General features: G+C 41.7%; 3 protein-coding genes across 3 annotated transcripts in view; 1 reads left to right on the plus strand and 2 right to left on the minus strand.

Annotated features, from left to right (window-relative positions):
• Positions 1-3,159, minus strand: part of LOC1282050 (A disintegrin and metalloproteinase with thrombospondin motifs 7) — a 19,092-nt gene extending 15,933 nt beyond the window's left edge. The window contains exon 1 of the mRNA XM_061644789.1: positions 2,563-3,159. The gene's annotated coding sequence lies outside the window, so the exon portion shown is untranslated. The remainder of the gene's footprint in view (positions 1-2,562) is intronic.
• A 6,651-nt stretch (positions 3,160-9,810) lies between these two features.
• Positions 9,811-13,523, plus strand: LOC1282049 (uncharacterized). Its single transcript, XM_061647499.1, has 4 exons — positions 9,811-11,300; positions 11,383-11,565; positions 12,631-12,783; positions 13,452-13,523. The coding sequence occupies exons 1-4, from the start codon at positions 10,515-10,517 to the stop codon at positions 13,521-13,523; spliced, it is 1,194 nt and encodes a 397-aa protein (XP_061503483.1). The 5' UTR covers positions 9,811-10,514.
• LOC1282048 (uncharacterized) lies at positions 13,034-21,422 on the minus strand. Its single transcript, XM_061644808.1, has 6 exons — positions 20,917-21,422; positions 20,704-20,842; positions 20,405-20,587; positions 20,228-20,299; positions 19,829-19,915; positions 13,034-19,753 (listed from the first exon to the last, which is right to left on the minus strand). The coding sequence occupies exons 1-6, from the start codon at positions 21,075-21,077 to the stop codon at positions 19,628-19,630; spliced, it is 768 nt and encodes a 255-aa protein (XP_061500792.1). The 5' UTR covers positions 21,078-21,422; the 3' UTR covers positions 13,034-19,627.
• Between the last annotated feature and the right edge of the window lie 1,093 nt (positions 21,423-22,515).

Below are 22,515 nucleotides of genomic sequence, written 5' to 3' on the forward strand. Positions count from 1 at the left end.
GGACTACGGTATACGGTTCGACTCCCACGTGCAGCCCCCAAAACAAAGCTATTAGTTGATTGGAATACGCACCCTAACATACACATACACACATAATTAAAGTCCTCCGCAGGCTGTCTGTATGCAAAAGGACCACTTCCCTTTTGGGGACTTTATTGACAGGCTGTATATGGCGACGGTAGCGGTGACAGTTAAGTGATTCGACAAATTCGCGCTACGATGTACGCCGCAAAGAGAGGAAAAAAGATATATAAATAAAAATATTGAAAAGAGAATACATTTAGATAGATAGAGAGAGAAAGAGAGAAAGAGAGATTATTATGGTTGAAATAAACCGTTGTATGCAGGGAGTTTCAAGAGTCGACACACGTCGTTGCTTCTTCTAGAAACTGAAGCAACTTTCGTGATCACATTATCAGTTTCTCTAAAGAGGGTACATGAACAAATGTAGAATTTTATATACTTTTTACTTCTGTACTCATATTTGCATTATAAGATTGAATTGAGAGAATTCGGCCCCGTTAGTCCGTATTACAATACGATAAAAGTTGTAGAAGACCAAAAGGATATTATATTACATTTTCTCGTTGATCTCATATCCCTCTATCGCGTTTTTTGAAAATAGAATTCAGCTATTAAATAATAGCGTAAAAACAACAATACTATGGATAGGACAATGACTGTGGATAGGAGAGACGATAACATTTGTTTCCGTTTTGCTGGATTTCCATAGTAGCTGTAAGGTTATTGTGTATGGTTTTTTGTTTGTGTGTGTTGTGTAAGTTGCCTTGTTGGTGCCATCTTTCCAATACGCTATTGGCCCATTTAAGATATCTTATACTTCAAACAATGGGCGCCAGATTTTCATTTCATTTCTCTCTTGCTCCTTCTTCGGATGGTTTGGAATACGATACGATACAGATGAAAAAAGGCTATATTCACAGTTTGAATTTGTAATGCGGCTTGATTGCTAATAAATGGAACTAGCGCCTCGAGTTGTACACGCATGTATTTATGGTTTTATAATCCCGGGAGATTACCATTTACGCAAAATTATGAAATCATTCCATCCGTTTCAAAGTTAGGAAATTGCATAGTGATTTAGGAAGGACTGGATAAGATACAGAGACGAAATGTTTGCATATATTCTTTTTTCTTAATTTTAACAGCGGGGTATATAGAATCTGATGGCAAATATGACAATGTAGCAATAAACAAAAATCGGCAGAGCGGCTACGAAACTGATAACCTTGATTGCATAAATCCATTTGGATTTGTACAATTGTACACATTTTTTAAAGAGCAACTCCGTTTGTTTTTTCTGGTTGGTTTCATTTTGCTACCAAAAATCCAACCACCCATAGGGCCGGAACGTGTCCCGTCTTGCAACGTGCAGACCGGAGCAGGCAAGACGTGAAGCAGAAAGATTGTGTGAAACCGTGAATAAAAGAGCAATATTGATTGCATGTGGCCGGTCGAAATCAGATACAAAACACAACGGGGCCAGCCCTCGCTTTGTCTGATCGGCCAAAAACCATAAAAGGTTTGTTTGGTGTGTTCGGTGCATTCAACGATTTCTCCGATCGTTGGTATGCCATTGGTATAGCAAAGGACAGGCAAAGGGAGAACAGAGCCCTGGGATGCGTCCTTTATACCTGCCTGCCTGTTACTCGGGTGTCCTACCCTACGCCAGTGTCGTTTCACCTACAATCGTGGTGCTTCAACAATAATGATCTCGAAGTCGGTTTTCGGTTTCTTCCCGAACGAGTTTCTTCGAGATTCCTGGAGGGCTTATGCAGCAAGGTAAAGTATTGTGTAAACACCTTGCTGGCGCCTAAATGATACCTTTTCTTTCTCTCGTTCGTTGTTGTTGTCGTTTGCTTTCTAGCAGTGTGTTCTTTGACCATTGCTTAAGCGTCACTGAGATTCTGATATTCTTCTACACTATAGCTTCATGGCAGCAACTTTTGACCACCGAAAAGCAGTTGCGCAGCACGAGCGAGGAGCGTGTTTAAAGCAATAGAAAACAAACTTCGTAAAGAAAAGAAGATCAGATGCAGAGAGACTGTAAATGGAAAAATGGGAAGATCAGTTTCCGCAGGCGTACCGTGTCTGTCGGACTGGGAGGCCGCCAAGATTACGTTCGGCAGGGTGTCGGTTCTAGAGTTCATGGAACTTGTCGGTTGGCACCTTGAAACCATCCGCATGTCATGTCTTGTTTTGTGTATTACCCTCGTTGAATCTGTGCTACATTGGGTTTGAAAGAAATGGCTCAGCGAAAACTTAATGGTTCCACCGTTACAAAAAAACTTTCCTTCTCCTCTAACAAAAAGCGCGCGATGTGCGTAGCTATATATTTTCAGTAAAAGTATGGTTTGGTCAAACTTTCTTCACCTGCCAATGAGCAGCATTTGATTAGTATTACTTGTTTTAAAAAAACCATAGATCCATTTACATGGATATCGATGTGTAGTAGACGAGCGGCCCAAGAAGCTTATTAAATAAGTCCATAACAATAATTCATTCCAAAAATTACAACCATACAAATCATCTATAGTTTACCTTCTTCTAGTGATGGATTTGTATAATATTTGGCGTATTTCGAAGAAATTGAGAATGAAATAGATTTCCACAGAAGCCACTATGCATTGATTAGTTGTGTACATTCGGCGCCGTGCTACGGCGTATTAAGGCGTAGTTATGCTAAGCATCGATCCATTTCATGCATATTACGATCCTACACTTGCTAGCAGGCTGCTTACACACAACACATAATGAATTATGATCACTGGATGTGGCAGATGTTGGTGGTAGAGCACTTAAGTCACCGAATAGCACGGCAAAGTGAAAACACTTGAAGCACTTGAGATGTTTATTTACGACTGGTTACAAATTGATCACCGATACGCAAGCCGTTCTGTACTGGTCACTTTGAAGGGCAATACGTTTCATTATTAAGCAAGCACTGCACGCCTGACGACTTTAACACTGATCTAATTCGCCTCGATGGAATAATCTATTTGCCGTCATTCAACTAGTCAATTTTCGAAGCGCAATCGCTACGAAAAGACTCCGAATCCTCACGGCAACTCGATAGAAAAACAGGCGAACGCGCACCACCGACAACCGTCCTGTGCGAGAAGCAGGAGAGCAATAAAATGTCTTACTCTGAAACTCGAACCACTCAGCCGAAACCAGTGCAGTGCTGCGCAACCACTTTTACATTTCTTCAAACACTATTTTAATCTAGGCTAAAAGAACGATAAATAAATTAAATATGGTATATCATTCTGACCACACTTATGATTCATCTAATGTATTGCGTATGTAATCTGTATAGAATATACAATACGTATGAAAGTATTTAAAGTTTAGTACCACTGATGCTATGTTTTGTTGGTTTAGTGGGCTGCCACCATGACACAGAAAAAAATGACTTTGTTCGTTTTAGAATGAGGCTCTGCTTAAAAGTTGTCATAGTTTAAGTTGTTGCAAATAAAATGAATACAAGCAAAACAACACTATTTTATATCTCAATTGAAACGGGTCTATAAGTACATGAATTAGATTAAATAAGGCAAGGGCGTAATATTCTATAAAATACTTGCTTCCGCATTTTTTAAATTGCGTTGAAAAAAATGTTTGAACATGTCCTACAATCGGTATGATCGAGTGTCCCCGAAGATGAAAATGTTGTTTTAAGATAAAACGTATATACTTTTATGTTCGATATTTGCCAAATCTATGTTTAATTCAACATGCCAACTAAAATAAACATAAACGCCACAGTACATGGTACCACAAATTATTACAATCAGCGACATCAGCAACCAGTCATGTTCTGACGCTTTCGAAGGCAAGAACTGTGCAAGAATATCGGGTACCCAACCCGCAAAAGCTCATTTTCGCCGCGATTCTCGACCAAGCGAAAATAAAAATTATACCATTTGTATGGGGCGAACACACACACACAAATTATGGTGGCTGATTATGGATGGGAAGATTATGGTTCTGCCTTCTGTTTCGCTCTCGCTCACAGACGATGGTGTCCCATCGCATTCTCACCATGTTATAAGCGCAAAGGTGTGGTTGTTGCTGCTCTTTCTCGCTCGTGAGGGAGTTTTCTTTCTCCTTGTTATTCCCATGTGTGGCATCGGCTGGGAACGATCATCATCCTCCTGATCCGTTAGTTAGTTAAATGTAAATTGTTAGAAGCAATGGCTGTGGCACACCCAATGCTGCACAAATTTGTGCACGTTTATGTGCCACACTGTACGGAAAACGTTTTGTGACTAGCACAACAACACAATTTAGCAACACAGCCCTGGCTTTAGTCCTGAATTAAAAAGAACCTAAAGCACATGTATGATGTTGTGTGTAGATTTGGTACATTTTACACGGACGGGCAACAATTAAATGCCGCATATTGTATACCCTTTAAACTAAACGGCAGAATGCGATTTAAACGTCATTCTGCTGCTCTATTCGACATGCACACAGGTTCATTGAACGCATGCTGTGATTAAACCGTTTCCTACGAGCCAGACGAGTTCGATTCTCATCCGGACCATTCCTCATATTTGAAGAATTTACCATCCGATAACATGGTTTTAGTAAGGTCAAGAAGCCGTTACAGCCCGGTCCACAGTATTGGTCGTTACTTCAAAGAAGAAGAAACTTTGTACGGGAGGATGTGGCTTGAATTGCTGCGCTAAGCCTCGGCTCGTAAGGGATGCAAGATCACCTGTACAACAAAGAGATCAGGAAGATGGCAGGGAGCTGTGGGGTCTTTTCGACCACGGACTGCAGTCGATCACGTGGCTCCACGGAGCGCTGGTATGTCAGCGAGTGCAGTATGTAGTTCGCCAGCCACCATCCCGTCCCGTGGGAGCAACGAGCTCGAGTCGGCCCAAATGATCCGGATCGTTTACGGATGGTTCCCGCCCGGTAGGACGATCCGCACCCAGTGTCGGATTAACAGGTGTACAGGCCCTAAGCAGTGACACGAATGTGTCGAGCGAGTCGATTTTACTTTTGAGCGGGGGCCCCACACGGCCGCTTTATTTGTGTACTGGCAGTGGCGAATGTAACGGTAGGCGGACTAGGCGGTCACCTGGGGCCCCGCCGATTTAGGGGCCCCGTAGATCGCTAGTCTATAGTATGCCTATGGACAGAGAACTAGCGACAAGGGCCCCCGAAAGGATGGACGTTGGGGCCCCGAGGCTGGCGAATCATTTGAACCCCCCCCCCTCCAAGAACACCATTTCCAGGGTGGGGGGGGGGGGGGGCTAGAACACCTTAACTCGTCTTATCGCCTAGGGCCCCCGATACCCTTTATCCGCCACTGTTTACTGCTTAATCAGCCCTGCCCGTAGCTTGTATACTAAACTATGCTAGCCTTATTGAACAGCAACACGAATCAAAAAGGAAAGAAAAGGGAAGAAAGTAAGGAAATGGTGGGCAAACAAGAGCGGAAGGAGGAGCGGGAAGGACATACAGGAAGGAAGCAACATGCATTTTTGTAAGTAAATGTTCTTCCTTCCCGCCACACTTTGAAAAGAAATTTCTGTTAAAAATGAAATCAAAAATATTGTCTACATCAATCTTATGAGCGGAGGATCGTAGAAGGTTTATTTATCTTTTTCTTATTTTACACAACAATCTTTGTTTTTCTTCCTGCCTCAACCACTCTTGAGAGCGGATCTCCTGTTTTTCTTCATCTTGGCGTAACGCCCTGCGCGATCATGCCGGCAGCCGGATAGTCAGCCCATACGTGGATTGAATCAAAGACGAGTATGTTGTTAAGTTGTACGAGTTGACGTTACTAATTGATTTACCCATAGCGGGATAGCCAGTCCTGAGCTGGACCATACGGGGCTTGAACCTAGGACGGTTATGTTGTGGTATTGTGTTCGGGTATCACGACAACGAGGGGAAGCCGAAACCAACCAAGCAATCCATAGAATGTGGGGACGCTTGGAGCACCTTGGTGTGTAAAAGGTCCGGCTGCATCGCCGGCATTTGAGGCTCCCGGGGGCCGGTCGCCACAGCCAATCCCCGAGCGCAGCCGCAGCGCTATCGACAATACATGCAGCATAAACGTTACTTACGCATGCTGTGTCAATGGCGAGTTCAGCGACGGGCTAGAACACAACTCTCTATGCCACCCGCCAGGCAGCAACATGACCGCGCCGCACCATCCGCAACGATGATGCGTCTCCAAAAAAGGCGAGAGAAGGAGCAAGCCAGGCAACGCGAGCGAGCGATGCGTGCGCCAGCCATGTCGAGGCGGGGCCTTCCTCGCTTACAGCATCGAGCGAGAGGCGGGGGAGACGTTCCTTTCTCTCTTCCGAAGAAAAGTAATAAGGAAACCCCGGTAATAAGGAAGAAGACAGTACAATATGCATTCTTACTTGTAATCCCCATTGGTAGGGAAGGAGGGAGGAAGAGGGGTAGGGGAGGATTGGATGGGTTTGAGCATTATTGATAAAAAAGTTATAAATGGAAAGACAATGTGTGTTCAATGATAACATTCCTCATTTGAACATTTGCCTTTCCGTTGAGTTTAACTAAGCATTGGTTGGCTTCACATATGCGTACTAGTGCATTGATAATTGTCCTTTGATTGCTTCTTCTTTTTTTTTGCACAAGCGCAACTAACTGCACTAACAAACAATATAAAACCACTACGAAGCATGCATTTAATCGATCCGGCAAATAGCTCGATCGGTAAATCGATTCCATCCACACGACAACTTGCGCGTTGATCAAATCCAGATTCGAACGACGGCGCGAGCCAACGCGCAATGCATCAGCAGCCAAAAAAAAACGCGAAGGAAAAAACCAAAAACCATGCCAAGCGCTCACACAAGGTCAAGCATTCGCCAATAGCCGCTGGGAGAAAGAGGGGAATGAAGGAGATGATGGGAAGCGACGTCACACAAAGCGACTGTGATCTGGTAGAACGGATAAAGAAGACAGCAGACAAGCGTTATCACTCCCACCACTAGCAGCATATGAACAGCTGGTGTGATCGCCACAACCGACAAGCAAGGAAGGAGTAAGGGGGAGGGCAAGAATCATCTTTTTCTAGCCATCTATAAAACTTATTTTTTGTGGCTGCTATTCTATACAACAACCCAAAATCAGCAAAACCACCCATAATTTTGATGTTTTTCGCCGTGAAATCTATTTCAAAAATTCGCTTGGTCGAGTAAACTATTTAACTCGACGTAGACTCGACGTCCTGTCGACGTTCACTCGACGTCTACTCGACGTCGTACATTTTATAGCAACGGCGGATTTTGCGGGTTGGGTAGTTACTCAGTTTTCATGTCACATTCGCTTTCATTATACTTTTCGTAACGGCATCTTTATTTGTTTGATTTACATCAAAGTATTTCCGTTCAAGGGGTAGATATTAGTGTTGGGGGTGAGGGGGGGGGGTGAGGGGTTTGGTTACGTTTGAATGATTTCTAGCGCCCATAAAACGGTTCCGGGCGTAATATATGAGTAGGTTGTATTTGTTTCCTTTCTGCGATGGTAGAGTAAACAAACAGTGTCGCAAGCCGCCTACACGATGGACGGCATGCGCCCGTAAAAACACTCTGGGTACGACGGTGAGGTTTGGCAAGTTAAAACCTGTCACCGAATCATAAGGTGCTGCATGCGACGACTCCAGCACAAATCGTTCCTGAAACGGGTTAGTGTTGACATTATTCTCATAATATTGAAAGGTGAGTAGGCTTTTACAGTTTGAACGCAAACCAAAATCATGTTTGATAAGCGTTCATAATGTACGGCGAAGTTTGGTACCTGCGCAGTGTAGGCTAACAAACCGTTTTAAAGATGATTTTAAGCACTGAGAATGAATGAAATGCTGGCATCATACTGATCTACACGACACGCGAGTAAATGTGTTTGTATCAATGGGTTAACGTTTACTGTGAATCGAACGTGCTTGAAGAAGAAATCGAAGCGCTTGAAAACCACACAGCATGTCGTCGGCTTGACCGGTCTCGACTCGATTTTCATTCATGAAAAATAGTGATCTACCTTCTCCTGACCACACGCCTGCACCTCACTGAACGGATGGTAAGCATTAATGAGACGTAAATCAACGAAACTACGGTATGCCTTACGTTTGTTGAACGAAGCGTTGGGTGCGCGTTCGCGAAAGTTAATCTGCGCGTCTCGGTTGCCCACGTTCGATTCCGAGGCAAAATTGTCAGAGCAAGTCGTTCGATCGTATAGCTTGCTTGTTGACCAGTTTTACATTTTGTTTCCAGAGGCTCTTTGCTACTATGACTCGATCGATGTTTCTTTACTTCCCCTTGCCGTCTTTTGATTCTGAACATAAACATTGGAGTATTCCATTAAATTGTTAGCCCACGCACTTGTCCTCACGTTTGAGGTAAATTCTGTGGACAAATGTTCTGCGCCATTGGTAATGTGCAATTTTTGGCACAATAGAGAGAAAATTTCCTTATTACTATTAACATTCAAACTTCGCAATATGAGCTGACAGTTACTACTGGATAATTCTTTTACATGAGTTCCAACGTTATGGAGCTTATATATTCTCTCATCTAAAGCATGAATTCGACTCAAGTTTCACTTTATTACAAAAGATTTAAGAAAACCATGGCCGAGTGAAGAAACCTACGTGTATTTTACCTAGCATTGATCTAAATGATTTGATGCGTCAAACACTTACCTTAACAAACGAGCCACTTGTTTGTTGTTGTGCTCGTGAAATTTCCATCATATATAGTGTCATGTTTGAGTGAATTAGAAATAGACTTAGTTTAATGGAAGGAAATGGAAAAATTGGCTATTATGAATAAACTACATATGGGTTATGAATGATTTTGATAATTTTTACTTTTACTTCGAGGTGAAAGCTTAAGAAGGTTGAAAACCACTGACTTTAATATCCGCGCTAAAAAACCATACGAAGTTTCAATATGCAATGTGTAATATAAATTTAATTTATTTGAATTTAATTACTTTTTAAAAATATTTAAATCGCTGCTAAACAAAATCTTAAAGGTCTAAATCGTCTCAAATGTACAAACACAATTTTTTTAATAGAAACGGAAGATACATGACCGACCATTGTGCTATTAATGTTTTCATGAAACATTTCAAGCTTTTCCTGAGCTTTGGAAGAAATTTGAAATTTATATTTCCGCTAGACATTCACAATCGATTTCACGAACCTCTACAAAAATAAAACATAATTAGAAGTAGCCATAAGCCATCCAACCAACTTATAAGAAAAAGGGAATAAGTACGCAAGCCAACTGGCTTTGATGGTGAGATCCGTGTTTTCCGTGGCTGCATGGTTTTTGAACAGCCGTGCCTGACACACAAATTTCCAACACATGAGCTTCGAAGGGTGTTTGTACTGATCATAATTTCAGAACAAAATTTCCAAGTAAACTGTCCTCCAAGTAAAATAAAGGATTATTATATTGATAGCTTTGAGATAGCAACGTAATGCAAGCGTCCTACATTAACCCTCTACGTAGAGAAGTGTGTCACCATCACATTAAGTCAGAGAGCGAACGCCAGCGCTGGCGTTTTAGTATGCTGGTGTAGTGTGATGCTTCGTTAATGGGATCGCAACTTGGATTACAGGACTAGGTGCACCACTCGGGTAACCGCATCTAGATCTCCGCATCTAGATCTGGCCCACATGGAGAATTGGACACCTTTAGCGCACAGGATTCATGATTACGCATGTGCCAATCCCTAAACACTAGTCTCATGGTACAGTCGTCAACTCGTACGACATAACAACATGCCCGTTGTAAAATGGATTCAATCCCCGTATGGACCGTGCCTTCATACGTCCCTCCAGGACTGAGTATACTGCTATGGGTAATCAATAAGTCACTTAAAGGACAGCCCCGCTAGTGGTACAGGTAGCCCATGATAGACAACGGTTGTAGTGCCGAAGAAGAAGTATCCCTGAACACGGTATCTGAATCTTTTTGAACCTGGATTCTGAGCGACAGAAATTTTATCTCAAGGTGCTGTGTCCTGATAATGCATGTTTTTAAAATGTGTTACAAGAGAGTGTTTTTGATGATATTGATTTCAAATTGTGAGATGTGACTTTGAAAATGAAACGTCTGTCATTAAGACCAGGATAACAAACGAAAGTATGGGACCGCGATGCGTTGGTAACGCCGGATCTATCTATAATCCATCAATTTCGTGATATACCATAACTACAGCTGCTGGTCGTGCATATTCCAATGACAATTAATTACGCAGGAAGAAAGAACCATAAATTGATTACTACATCGCATGAATAAAGCTGTCCAAATTCTTAAACGCCCTTCGCGTGATGAAGTGCAACCAATTTATTGTCATTTTCTGTCGCAATGTTAACACGAATAAAGCCTTCGGTAAATATTCGTTGTGTCTCAGTTCTATGTGAGCTGTGCATACATCTGAGTAGAGCATCTGGAAAGTCGCTAAGTGTTTTTTTGGAGCGCAACTAAATGAAGGCGAAGAGTGGTAATCGGGAGCTTTTTGAATCGCTGTTGCGTTTTCCGAAGCGAGATGTGTTTGACTGTGTGCCATTGCATTATCTCGTTCTCAAGATGAGTGGCATGGGATGTATCACCCCCCGTGCTGGTGTCCGTAACGGTTCCACTATGACGACGTTGATAGATATTGGGTTGTTTGTGACGAATCTAATATTAGCTGTGACCATGATGATTTACGGCATGTTCATCACCCAGCGGCACATGCAGTCACCGATCATGTTCATCGGATTGAAAATGGTGAACTTCACCTGTTACGCCTCAACTATTTATGGATTGATCAGCTGCTTCATCAATCGGCATGATATCTGGAAATTCTACAACGAGGCATACGCCGTTGATAACATGCTGGAAGAGCTAGGCGAACGTACAAATTTCACGCGCAGCTTTGCACTGTTCGTTGCCTACTATGGTACTGCCATAGGGATGTGCGTTCTAGTGATCGCAGTAATGTACAGCGAAAACCTACCATGGATGCTGCTGCTGAACCTTGGCTACTCTTACTTTAGCCTCACAACATTTCACATCCTCAGTTTAACATGCCTCGATGTCGTACGGGCGCGTAACGTACGTTTAAATAAAGTTTTTCGGAAGCAGTTTTCGCTCGAGGGAGACGTTGCAGATCCACCAGCGCTAACAGTCTACGACCCGAAGCAAACGCTGATATTGCGCCAGATAATGCAAATATTTGATAAAATTAGTGACCTAGCTGACAAGGGGAGCTACTATTACGGTATACAGGTAAAGCGGTACTACATGAAACCACGTAATGAAGGATGCCATGCCATAATGATACGCGTTTCCTTGATCTTTCATTTTCCAGATTATGGTCAGCATTGCGGGCTCTTTTGTTTATTTAATGTTTTACACCTTTGCCTTCACACTCGTCATCCGTTCCGTGTTACCTGCCGAGATTGTGTTCAATGCTGGGCCAATAATTTCATACTCAATGTTCGCGTACAATGTATTTATTGTGGCTTTTTACGGAAATGCACTGAAGCAGCAGGTAACGTGGAGGAAGTCACGATTTAATCAAATTAATATGGCAAAAACAAATACCCTGAGTTTTTCTATTTTACTTTTCAGGGTAAAATTACCGGGCAGCTGATAGACAAGGCCATCAATTCCACAAATAATGCTGAATTAATTGAAATGGTATCTAGGCCACTGTCCCGCTCGTAACTCGATGTCGTGTAATGTGACCAGAATATTTTCCTACTCAGCACATTCACCTCATCTCTGTTGTGGCTTAGTTGTTTAGTAGTTATTGTTTTAGTTTAACGCTCTCTCATGATAATGCTTTTCCCAATGAACTTTGTTTTTGTCATTAGTGTGCACAGCTATGTTTCGCAAGCACGTTTGATTTTGTGCTTGTGTTTGGGCTTATAAGCACGTTGTGTGAAAGCGTTAAGCTAACGTTAGTTTGATTTGCTATCGTTTGGTACATTTGAATGGCTTAGCAACGCGTAGAGCTTTTTGTTGCCTGTTCATTCAATTCTCAAACGAATTGTATCCTATATAGTCGTGCAATATTTTGCAGTTTGAGTAGAGTTCATGTTGCCTTTATGTTGGGTGTTTGGGCGTTCAATATCTGTTCCAGATTCTTTGCACCGACACTTGACCATACTGTCAATGTTTTAGCCCTATTGAATCGGTCGATTTGGTTTTTGGCACATTGGGAAATTGGAAAGCTGGTTGAAAGTCTGTCACACAACACACACAAACACACTCTTTGAATGGGAGTAACCGGATGGCGTCGCAGTAAAATTGACCCTTGATTGCTTATCCAATGCCATCTAGCACTATTCAAGTGATGCTCAGTGCGATGCTATGAACTTTACATTGATTTTGTTTTGCTGTTGCACCATTGCTTTTTGTCTTGTAAGAAGTTATGTCCTTTTTTGCTGATACCATGTATCTGGAATTGGGTTCTTTTCATGCTTTATTGGTGATGATTGTTTGCTGTTGTTGTGATTTGACGCATGTCTATGGCATTACGTCGATGTACATTTTCGGATGAGTGCTCCTGGAAACTGCTAAAACAAATACACCCTCTCTCGTTTGACCTTATCGTGTGCGACATGGCGGATGCTTCTGGCGATTGCAATCATGCGGGTGCGCTGCTGATATGTGGCAGTTGCGTATGTTTTTGATGCAACTGGGCCATCGATCACCGATGATAACATGCGGACTTTTTCCGTTCGACTGGACACTGATTTTTTCGGTATGTTTCATGCACGATGCCTTGTTATTGCTCCTCAAACACGTTTTAACTCAATTTCACCCACGCTCTAATAAAAAATGGTTCTTCCGTCAAAGCCACCGTCATGCTGGTAGATTTTCATGGGTTTAATAGGACAAAAACCATAAAGTGTAGCATTTGACATCAAAACATAAACACTCGATCGATCGTTTCAATCAACTGAAGCTCAAAACAGAGCAAGAAAATGAATATAGAAATCTTGACAAAACGCTATTGTATATGTTGTACCACCAACATCAGACGATTATTTTTTATTGAAAACAAAAAACGGCCATAAAGGCCATGATTTTATGTGGACAAATGTGTCGTTAGCTACAAAAAATCCAAATAATAACAGGCTTTTAGGATGGAAAGGGCATATTGTTTTCATGCAGTGAAATTTTAAACTGGCACAAGACACAAAAAGAACTACTCTAGCCTTAAAGCTCCATTATCAGCTCAACTCTATGAGCATATTTTTATGGTTTGATAAACTGAAACACGGGTTTTTTGTTACACAATAATGATTTTTTATTAACTAGGATAAAAAATGCTAATATTAAGAGACGTATTTACCCAAAAGTATATTTATATATCATTTTATATTAGTTTGATAAGCAATAGAATATTTACACAATTTATTGTTTCAGATCCTTTCTACCGCTGCAACATACATCATCATTTTACTTCAATTTGAAAGCGCTGGAAGCTCATCAGGCTAAAACACGAAAGCGCATCGGATTGGATTTAATTAGAAAAGACACATCCTCGTATGTTATACGGGGTTTCAAACATGAGTATATGTATAGTTTTATGTTTCGTATGGTTTGAAAACAATAAATCGAACATATTTTTGTATTTTCTCAAAAACCTAACGATAAACAAAATTCGAACGGTAGGACGAGCAAGTGCAAATCGTGATGAAACTTGCGTACCGTCTGTATAGCATGTACAGCCGGAAGGAATATTTCACGCAGCTTGCGAAACGCAACACATGTCCCGTCTTTCTGTCTTGGAGTCATGTTCAGAATTCGTTTCAAGTTGACGTCGACGTACGATACTTCGCAACGACGTCGTGTCGTTGTTGTCGTTAGTTGCAATAAGGGTGGCGCCATTAGCACCGCAGGGAAGATGAAAATTCTATTGTGAAAGTCTCGTGTGGTTCTTTTGTGTACGCTCTTTGGAAGAGTCACGCTTTTCAGAGTGCGGTAGTGCGGTGATAGTACGTACGGGGATAAGCTGGTAGGGGTCTAACAATTGCAGGGTGTGATGATTCCAAAGATGCATCTACGGCTCAGTGAATTCTCGTCTACCGCACACTCCAAGTAGAAAGGAAACTGCTACATTGCAAGAGAAGAAAAACATCAAACTATGTGCGGCATTAGTATTGTTGCAGAGTAATTATAATTCTGATGGTGTGAAGACAGTTCAATATTTTGGTATTGGAGCTTTTGCAATCTTCTAAAAACTAGCGCTCTGAAAGCATGTGGGATTTTGCCTTTGATCGATGCATTGTTTGCCTGCTGCATGTGCTGTTAAATAGAAAACCCAGAACCGGTTTGGTATTTTCTACGTTACGTGACATTTCGCGTCGGTTAGTTTTTGCTCAGCTGTGTTCAGTGACGTTACGTCAACGTTTTTTTTATTTATTGTTTTATTTTATTCAAAGCCAAATAAAAGTTCATTCTAGCACAAATCGCATACGCTAGGAGCATCAGTTTCTATTTCAAAGGTGGGTATGAGGAACGTTTCGTCAAGTTTGTTCTTTTTGGCTTAGGTATATTATTAAAATGGTATGTACTTAAAACACAGGAAACGATGTTCTGCTTTCCTGCTGGAATTCTATTCCTATCTCCCAAAATGTGATTTGACGATTCTGAAATACTTAATAGAATGCAGTCGATATCAACTAGGCAGATTGGTGAAAGTTTGCTGTGTGTCGGTAGGATACAGAACCGCACACAAATCAAACGAGTAAACGAATTTGCACTCATGGAGGAAAAATCAAATCAGCGAGGCGTAAGCGCCCTCACTTCCGATTGTATTGACAAACGGTGCCAGATCGGCGGATGCTGCGTTGAGTTTGATTTGAATTCAAGTGAATTCCGTTGCTGGTATACGTATTTTGCGAGCACCCACAAATATCCCGCACCAAGAAGGACATGCAAGGTGGTTTGTTTGCCTGTTGAAATACATCCTCTTCAGTGTGTGTATGGTACGGATGCGGATATGATAAAGGCAGTAGATGCAGTTGGAGCGCTTGCGAATTTGCAATCGCGGTGGGTAAAATGGATGTTTTATTATCTTCGCTGAAGGCAAGGCAAACAGATTTTATGTGCCCCTAAAACTTTGCCGGCTTACGAGCGACAGGCCCTGAAGATGTTCAATTGAATGTTTGAAAGTTGATTGCCTGCAAGAGAACACATGTTGCATGATCATGCTGTCGATCGGCTTGCTTTGCCAATTTTCAGTTCACCGCCGTTTCGTAGTGCTACAGATCCCAGCGGGTAAATGAATTTAATTGAAAACTTCCAACGTGCTAAATTGAATTAATTTGATGTTTTTCTGTTTAATATTCAAACTTCCACAGCATCATATGTTTGCTGTGCCCTGCCTGTTGTTTTTCAGCTTCACCGTTGGCAGATACATATGCTGGCCTCAACGCAGCCGTCGGTGGTAGGACGTGCACGAATAGCAAAACGAATAACAAAAAATCTCACGAAGAACGATGAAACTTGAAATTCTCTGTCCTTCGTGCGCTGTTTATGCGGGTTCAAAGTTTGACTTCTACCAAAAGCTTGTTTCTCCTGACGTAGATGAAGTGTGATCCGAGACGGCTGAGGTGCCTGAGTGGTTGTTGTTAATGCACTAGTGGCTTGCAAACTTTTTTGCCAACACTTGTGAGTGTTTGATTCAGTGTGCATGACCGATGGCTTTGATAAATTAAAGGCGGCTCCCGTGGATGATAGACCTCTCCTGTTTTATTAATTTTGGTATCCGGTAAGTAAAAGTGTTAAACGAATTGTTTTGCTTAACCTAAAGTGCAGCGAGGCTAGCGCTCAATGGCTGACGTTATTTTGATGTGAAAAACTTTAGTAATTTCTGGAGAGTGTGGCAAGTTATTCGGAAAGGTTTAGTGACACGTCTTTTGCTGAAAGTGCAGACCATGTCTATGTTGAACGTCGATAACGTGTTTGTTCTTCTAATATCACCATTGGAAACTTGGACAGTCCAGTAGCATTAGCATACTAAACGAGCTGAGTAAGTGCGAGAAATCCTTTTAAGCCCCCCACCTAGGAACCTGGGAACATCAAATGGCTGCACTGGAAATAACAAAACTGATAAACTACTTAGTAGATTATGTTCTATAACCATTTTAGCTCTCCAACAAGTCGATGAAGGTTTATTCAACTGATCGGGCTCGATTCGTTGACCAGAGAGATGCTGGCAGTATTCTAATTTTTTTTATTGCTATCTCTAGTTTGTTAGCACTTGTTCAAAGCAGACTGATGGGTCATGTTCTGATACAAGCTGGACGGTTGAAAAGTTTCAATGTCTGTTGCCGATGGGAAGTAATCAGCTAGGATCGAATGTAGAATCCTGGGACCATCAGACATTGTGAGCGATTGGGAAGGGTAGTTGATTTGATTCAATTAAATGATTTCCTTCCCGCCGTTCTTTGCCATCGGCACACGAGTGTTTCGTCCTCAATAATGTGTCATACGCAGTGTCGTTCGTTATGAAGCAAGTGTCTTTCAGTTTACGGTATAATCGATGACCTTGAGGCTGAAAAGGTAGGGTTTGTTTTGTGGGAGTCCAATGTTCGTTCTAGCCAGTACCGGTCAAGTGTGTGCTATTTGTGTTAATAATTGTGATTGCTATTCGTGCATTTCCATAGACAAACACCATCAGATCGATGCGATTAGGCGTATGCAAGAATATCCAACTGTTTGTTTTGCCATAACGAACGGCTCATCCACCTCAGTTGATCAGCTTAGTGATGGTAGCAATCGATTGATGAAATATAGTTGAAATGACATTGAAGTATGTTTCTACTAAGAATAGGAAAAGTTTGCTATGTAACTTTAAGAATAGTTTGTTGATACACTTTATTATATAATTCAATAATAAAACAGCGAAAAATAAAATCCCAGGATATTGAATGAAAAAAACTGTTAACATACCACGCGTTTTCGAGGTTTTGAAATGGAAATCTCGATAAGAATAACAAGCGGTTTACCCGACGCTTTGAACAAAAATATCTTGACCCGAGTAGTCTCTTTGCTAGATAATGGAATAAACAAATTAATGAAATCGATGTTTTTTGGAACGATGACCATATACCTCGTGGATCAGTATTTCCGCTTCGTCTAGAAAAAAAAACACGAATCCACTAAAGGATGTCAACAGTAATGAAAAAAAGAAAGGTTTATACGTCTCGTTGACTGGTCTGTAAACGGAAGAGTCCGCCGAAGCCCAAAGTATTAAGGAAAGTTTTCTGTTCTATTACTGCTTTTTATGCAGAAGCCAACAAGACAGTACTTTCAAGTTCGAGCTCTACGCCTAGGAAGGGATCTGGTCAAATGAAGGTTAATGATGTTGTTTTTCAGACGGGCTAAAGTTGTTGGTAAACGTTCGACTAATTACCGTTCAATGCATTATCTTAACAAGGCAAATATATCAAAGCAGAGGATAACTTTGACTCCCGAGAGTACAATGATGTTACTTAGGTTTATATCAGACCGTACCGACAATGAACGCAGCCCAAGGACAATTCTGATACAAAGCACAACGATGATCGAAAGCGTACGCATGGATACGCTATGCAACAATGACTGTTGCCTTAGAATTGTTAATCTCTATCTAAAGAGGTGTTAAGTCTTTAGCATGTGAATAATTTATGAATAATTTAATAAAAGTACCTAATCAATAATTCCCCTACCCATATCCCGTGTTTAGAACGTCTTCTGTTATCAGCAACACTTTCCTTCTAAATGCAACCAGCTGTGCCTGCTGTGCCGATAATGCTAAATGCTTCTTTGTTTGACATCGCCTAGTGATGATGAGTGACAGCTATTGTTAGCGCGTTTTAGTGTAACTCTATTGTATGACAATAATCATCTACCTGCGTTAACTTAGGGACACCATGTAAACAGGAAACAAAGCCTTGGATCAAAAATGTCGAAGAATAATTAATTTAATTATCACTCTTTTAGATTTAGGCTTCAAGAGAAATTTCCATTGATAGGTTAAGAAACCGAAACCGATGATAGATTTCGCAAAACAGTCCCTAGTTTAAATTTCAGCAAACGTCCTATTCTCTTATTTTTTCGACATTTGGATGTTAAACTTTGCTTCAACGCCAATGTAATAACGTTTGTTCATGGAGGTTATTAGAATTGCTGGCTAGAATAGTGTGTGACGACTGTAGCTAGGTGCAGTGCTGCTTTCAAACTGGCCTAGATAGTGTTGATGGAGTATTTCGGATTATCTAGTACCAGTGGTTCTAGAAGTTGCACCACAAAGTGTAATTTGCTTCCGCCATATCCGATTAAACAGCCTCGTCGGTGAAGCGCCGAAAAGTGTTTCACCCCATTACGGAGTTTTCGACTGCAACAGCTCTCGTTTTGTTCCTATCGATGTGTGTTGTGCTAGTCTCATACCCACACACAGGCATACAAATACACACATATAGACACACATACACATGAGAAAGGTATAGAGGGAGGAAACTTGTGAAATTTAATATGCACCGATGCATCCGGTTCCCTTACTGCCTTTAGTCTCTCGAGACAGGGGTGTGTGAGTGTATTCGTTTACGGGGAAATTTATGTTGTGTGCACCGGTACCCTATTTTCGCTTCCATCGCATTAAAGGATGAAAAGTTGTTTTGTGGAATGCGGTTATCGCCGTCTGCCAAGGTGCATCGGAACAGTGCGTGACATCGTCTATTTTGAGCGCGGTATGGTGCACCGTGGGAGCAAGGAGCGCAGGTTCGCATCCCTTGGAAAGCAGCGTTTTGTGCTGTGTAGCACGTGAGTTGTGTCCGCAAGTTGTCCTGCTATACATTTGTGCCGTTTCATGAAGTGATGAAGATCGTGCTGATCTTGTGTTCGAACGAGGAATTTGGCCAATTTCTAAATAGAAAGCTGGAGTGCATTCGGAAGCAAAAGTTTTACAACGTGTTTCCGGGAGCAGTTACCTTGCAGAGGCCTTGCGGGTGTCGTCGCAGGGGTTGTCGAACATGGCACGCACACATTACGGCACACTTGGCACTTTATGAGTTATAATGAGTGGAAGGGAAAAACATTCCTACGATCCTTCATCCTTCTTATCCTTCATCAAGATGCTGATGCAACCGGAGAAGAGGTTCGTGTTTTCCCAGCACGATAACAGGAAAGGGTGACCGCGAAAAAGGCAGGTCAGTGTCAGAACGATTTCGCTTGCAGTTTGCTCGTGCACGCGAGATGAATGTGAAACCAGCAAGCCTCGACAAGCACGAAACCAATGAAAGTTTCAAGCATTAGGGGTGGGGAACGGATGCTCAACACTTTTCGTTCGGGATAGTGCAAGCGTCCCTAGTAAGGCAGCAGGTCTTAACTAATGATATATAGTGTCGATGACGATGTAATTAGGTGTGATGTAGTTGTGGTGCCCTTTTGCGCAGAGGCTACGTGGTTAGGTCATGCTGAGTGGCTGTCACGTTCCTGTTCGGCAAGATGCATCACGATCGAAGCGGGTGCCGCTAACAGCATAAAAGTTATCAAATATATGCGCGTTTGTTTTAGTTGTATTTGTATAAAAAGCGGCTTACAATGTTGCCCTGTTAAGGTTGTGAATTTGTGGTAGTCATGTCGCCATTTTGTTGCAAAATCGCACTGATGAAGAATTTGGGCACACCTAGCTCGAACTGAATCAATATGACACTGTAGGTGGCAAGGGCAGAGATAATCTGAAATAAAAAATCGAAAAAAGTGTATAGTTATAACGTAATTTAGTTTAAACCGTCGTCAATAACTCGACCTACTGAAAGAGCTAAAGTCCAGTCGAAGCAGAACAATCCGCACGATACAACAGGCCTCTGATGTTGAAGATGATGCGAAAAAAGTACAAGCTAGTACACCAAAGGATTGTAAGCAAAAATAAACCAGTATCGTTAGATAGTGCGACAACGGGGCAACATTGCGATGATGAAAGTGTGTCGAGCAGGAAGAAAGATTTTCTTTGCTCCCCATCGTGCAATCTGGAGAGTCGTGCACGTTTGGTGTAGCGTTACAGAGATGTGGTCGATAAAAGAAATAAGCGGATTATCAGGCAGATTATGGTACGCCACGCGATGGAACGACATTGTAAGCCTCACAGATGTGAGCGAAAAGTAGCTACTTGTAGCGCACGACCGCTCGATCATCACATTCCTCTTACATACCCGTTCCACTAGAGCCGGCGTCTTGGATGATTGATTTATTGCCTTATGGACCAGGACGGCCGTTTGCTTGCCCTGCGGTCGAATTGGATAAGGAGGAAACGTACACTTCGTCAATGGGTTGCGATGTTGCGCTGATTGGTGGTTCGCGATATTACTAGAATAATGCGTGGGATTTACCTCTCTTTTCAGATCGCTCCCAAGTTTGACAAGCACCAGGAAGAGCAAAGTGTACAAGATAGTTAATGCTGAATAAATCAAAGCAAGGGCTAGTACGATCGGTGCCGGGTTGGTTAGCATGTGTCCAATGGTAAGAATGGAAAACACTACTGTGACAATCAGTGACGCACAGAACATCATTGGCTTGAAATTCGAGAAAAACGATAAAATTATGTAAAATGCACATTGTTTTATTTACTTTTACTACACGCTGCTGAAATAAATGATATCTAAATGTAAAGTAGAGAACAGACAATCACCTGCCACGCGAAAATGGTGCAAAATATTCCAATGGCATCACACAGATTGCTGTAAATTGCTGTAAATCCTTGTATATGATTCATCAATACCCTGTACGAAGCCGCTTGTTCTCCTGAGTGTTTCTCCACAAAACAGATCCTATAACAGTGAAATTAAAAAAATCTACATTCTAACACACGTTCAACTAAAAATGATTTACAATGTAAGCGTACCGTAGCTGCTTGTTGAATGCAAAAAACCGGTCTCGAAAACTATACAACCCGCTGATAAAGGCAACCACGCAGGATATATGTATGGATCTGATAATATAATAGTAAGAGGTAATGGCCTGCATTGGCATGCTCTGTAAAGAGAGAGTTGTGTTGACGAGCATTTTTCCAGCGGTGTAATCATTTAGGATCAGTAGTCCCTGACTAGCGAATGATCCCAGGAGCAACGCCACACAAACTAGGTGATGTTTGGAGTGCTGAATTTCATAGAAATATTTGCTAAACTGGAAAATAGTTCGACCAATAGTTTGGTGTCCGTTTAGGTTTATAAGTTCAGGTATAAAGTTTAATAATTGCCAGCTTTATTTACCAGAAAATCTGCCTCTTCCACTAACTGCACCATGTGCAGGAACTTTTTCCGAAACAGCAGCACCAACGTGGCTGACACGGAACAATTAAAGCCAGCAAGCAGATATAGAATGAGAGTGACCATGGTTATGATGCGGGATACGGGCATATTGAGAAACATCTTGGGCCACGATACGTAAAGCATTTGGAGGAAAAACGTTTGCCATAGAGTAAAAATGGCGATGTCTATAAATTTAACTTCTGATTTCAACGTCTTGGAGTGGTTACAACGATTGTTAGAGTGGTGAGAATTAGATGGAATGGAACGCCCTTTCGCTTGGGAAATCGTATATGGGAACAAACCGAACAGCTTCAGTACACGTATATTGGGTTTCATCGTTTCGAAGAAACTCCCGATATTAAACCAATATTTTAGCCGAGTTGACATTCCGGGAAATTTGTTCCGAACTTCGAAACCGAACTTGTGTCTCTCTGATGCTTTATCACACTGATCGAGAAAGCGTAGCACCGTTCGGAAAATAAAATCACTTCCCACTGATGGAGGCGCACGGTGGATGGTGTAGAAACGATTCCAATCTGCACTTTTTTACTCAATTTTGTAATGTTACTCGAATAAAATGGAAACCCTTTTCCGCTGTTTTGCCAATTCACATCAACTTCTCAGCGACAACTGATGCATGGCTTGAAACAATACTTCGCGCCGAGGAAATATAAGCCAGTCCGTTCCATTTCCCCCAGAACGATCGTTTGAGCGGTGAGGCGTGGATAGATAAACATACCACAACGTGTTTACAGAAAGTCATAATATTTGTATGGTGGTAAAAAACGCTCTCGCACTGGGTGCATGAAATAGGAGTGGTAAAAAAGCATTGCAGGTGTGGGAATCATTCGGAGAATGATGAATGTTTTCTATCCACACCCGGTACGAACGTTTCCCTATAGACGTTAAAACCAACAAACATCACAGATAGAGGGGTTTAGGACTTTAAATTTAATTTTCAAAAGTTAATGCGGAAAAAACAACTCCTTTCAAAAGGTTGGAACAAGTGACAAAATAGTGGAAATAAACAGCATGGAAAGTATCGTTATTTTGAAACAGAACCTCAACGACTTGGTAGAAATGATTGCATAGAAACCAGACCAAGGCGCGATGCATTTGGCATAAAAAGGTTTTAAACATTCATATCTATAAGCGAATTATTGTACTTTCTTTACCACCTGTCGGTACACAAT

Source organism: Anopheles gambiae, chromosome 2 (genome assembly GCF_943734735.2).
Source record: "Anopheles gambiae chromosome 2, idAnoGambNW_F1_1, whole genome shotgun sequence".
In the NCBI taxonomy this organism is placed as follows: Eukaryota; Metazoa; Arthropoda; class Insecta; order Diptera; family Culicidae; genus Anopheles; species Anopheles gambiae.

Excerpts from the sequence above, each read along its gene's own strand:
- LOC1282049 (XM_061647499.1), top strand. The coding sequence starts at position 10,515 with ATGAAGGCGAAGAGTGGTAATCGGGAGCTTTTTGAATCGCTGTTGCGT. Across the intron at positions 11,301-11,382 it reads GCTACTATTACGGTATACAG|ATTATGGTCAGCATTGCGGG; the intron begins GTAAAGCGGTAC and ends TTCATTTTCCAG. Across the intron at positions 12,784-13,451 it reads ACTGGACACTGATTTTTTCG|ATCCTTTCTACCGCTGCAAC; the intron begins GTATGTTTCATG and ends TTATTGTTTCAG.
- LOC1282048 (XM_061644808.1), bottom strand. The coding sequence starts at position 21,077 with ATGCTCGTCAACACAACTCTCTCTTTACAGAGCATGCCAATGCAGGCC. Across the intron at positions 20,300-20,404 it reads GGAGCGATCTGAAAAGAGAG|GGCAAGCAAACGGCCGTCCT; the intron begins GTAAATCCCACG and ends ATTCGACCGCAG. Across the intron at positions 19,754-19,828 it reads ACTGGACTTTAGCTCTTTCA|ATTATCTCTGCCCTTGCCAC; the intron begins GTAGGTCGAGTT and ends TTTTTATTTCAG.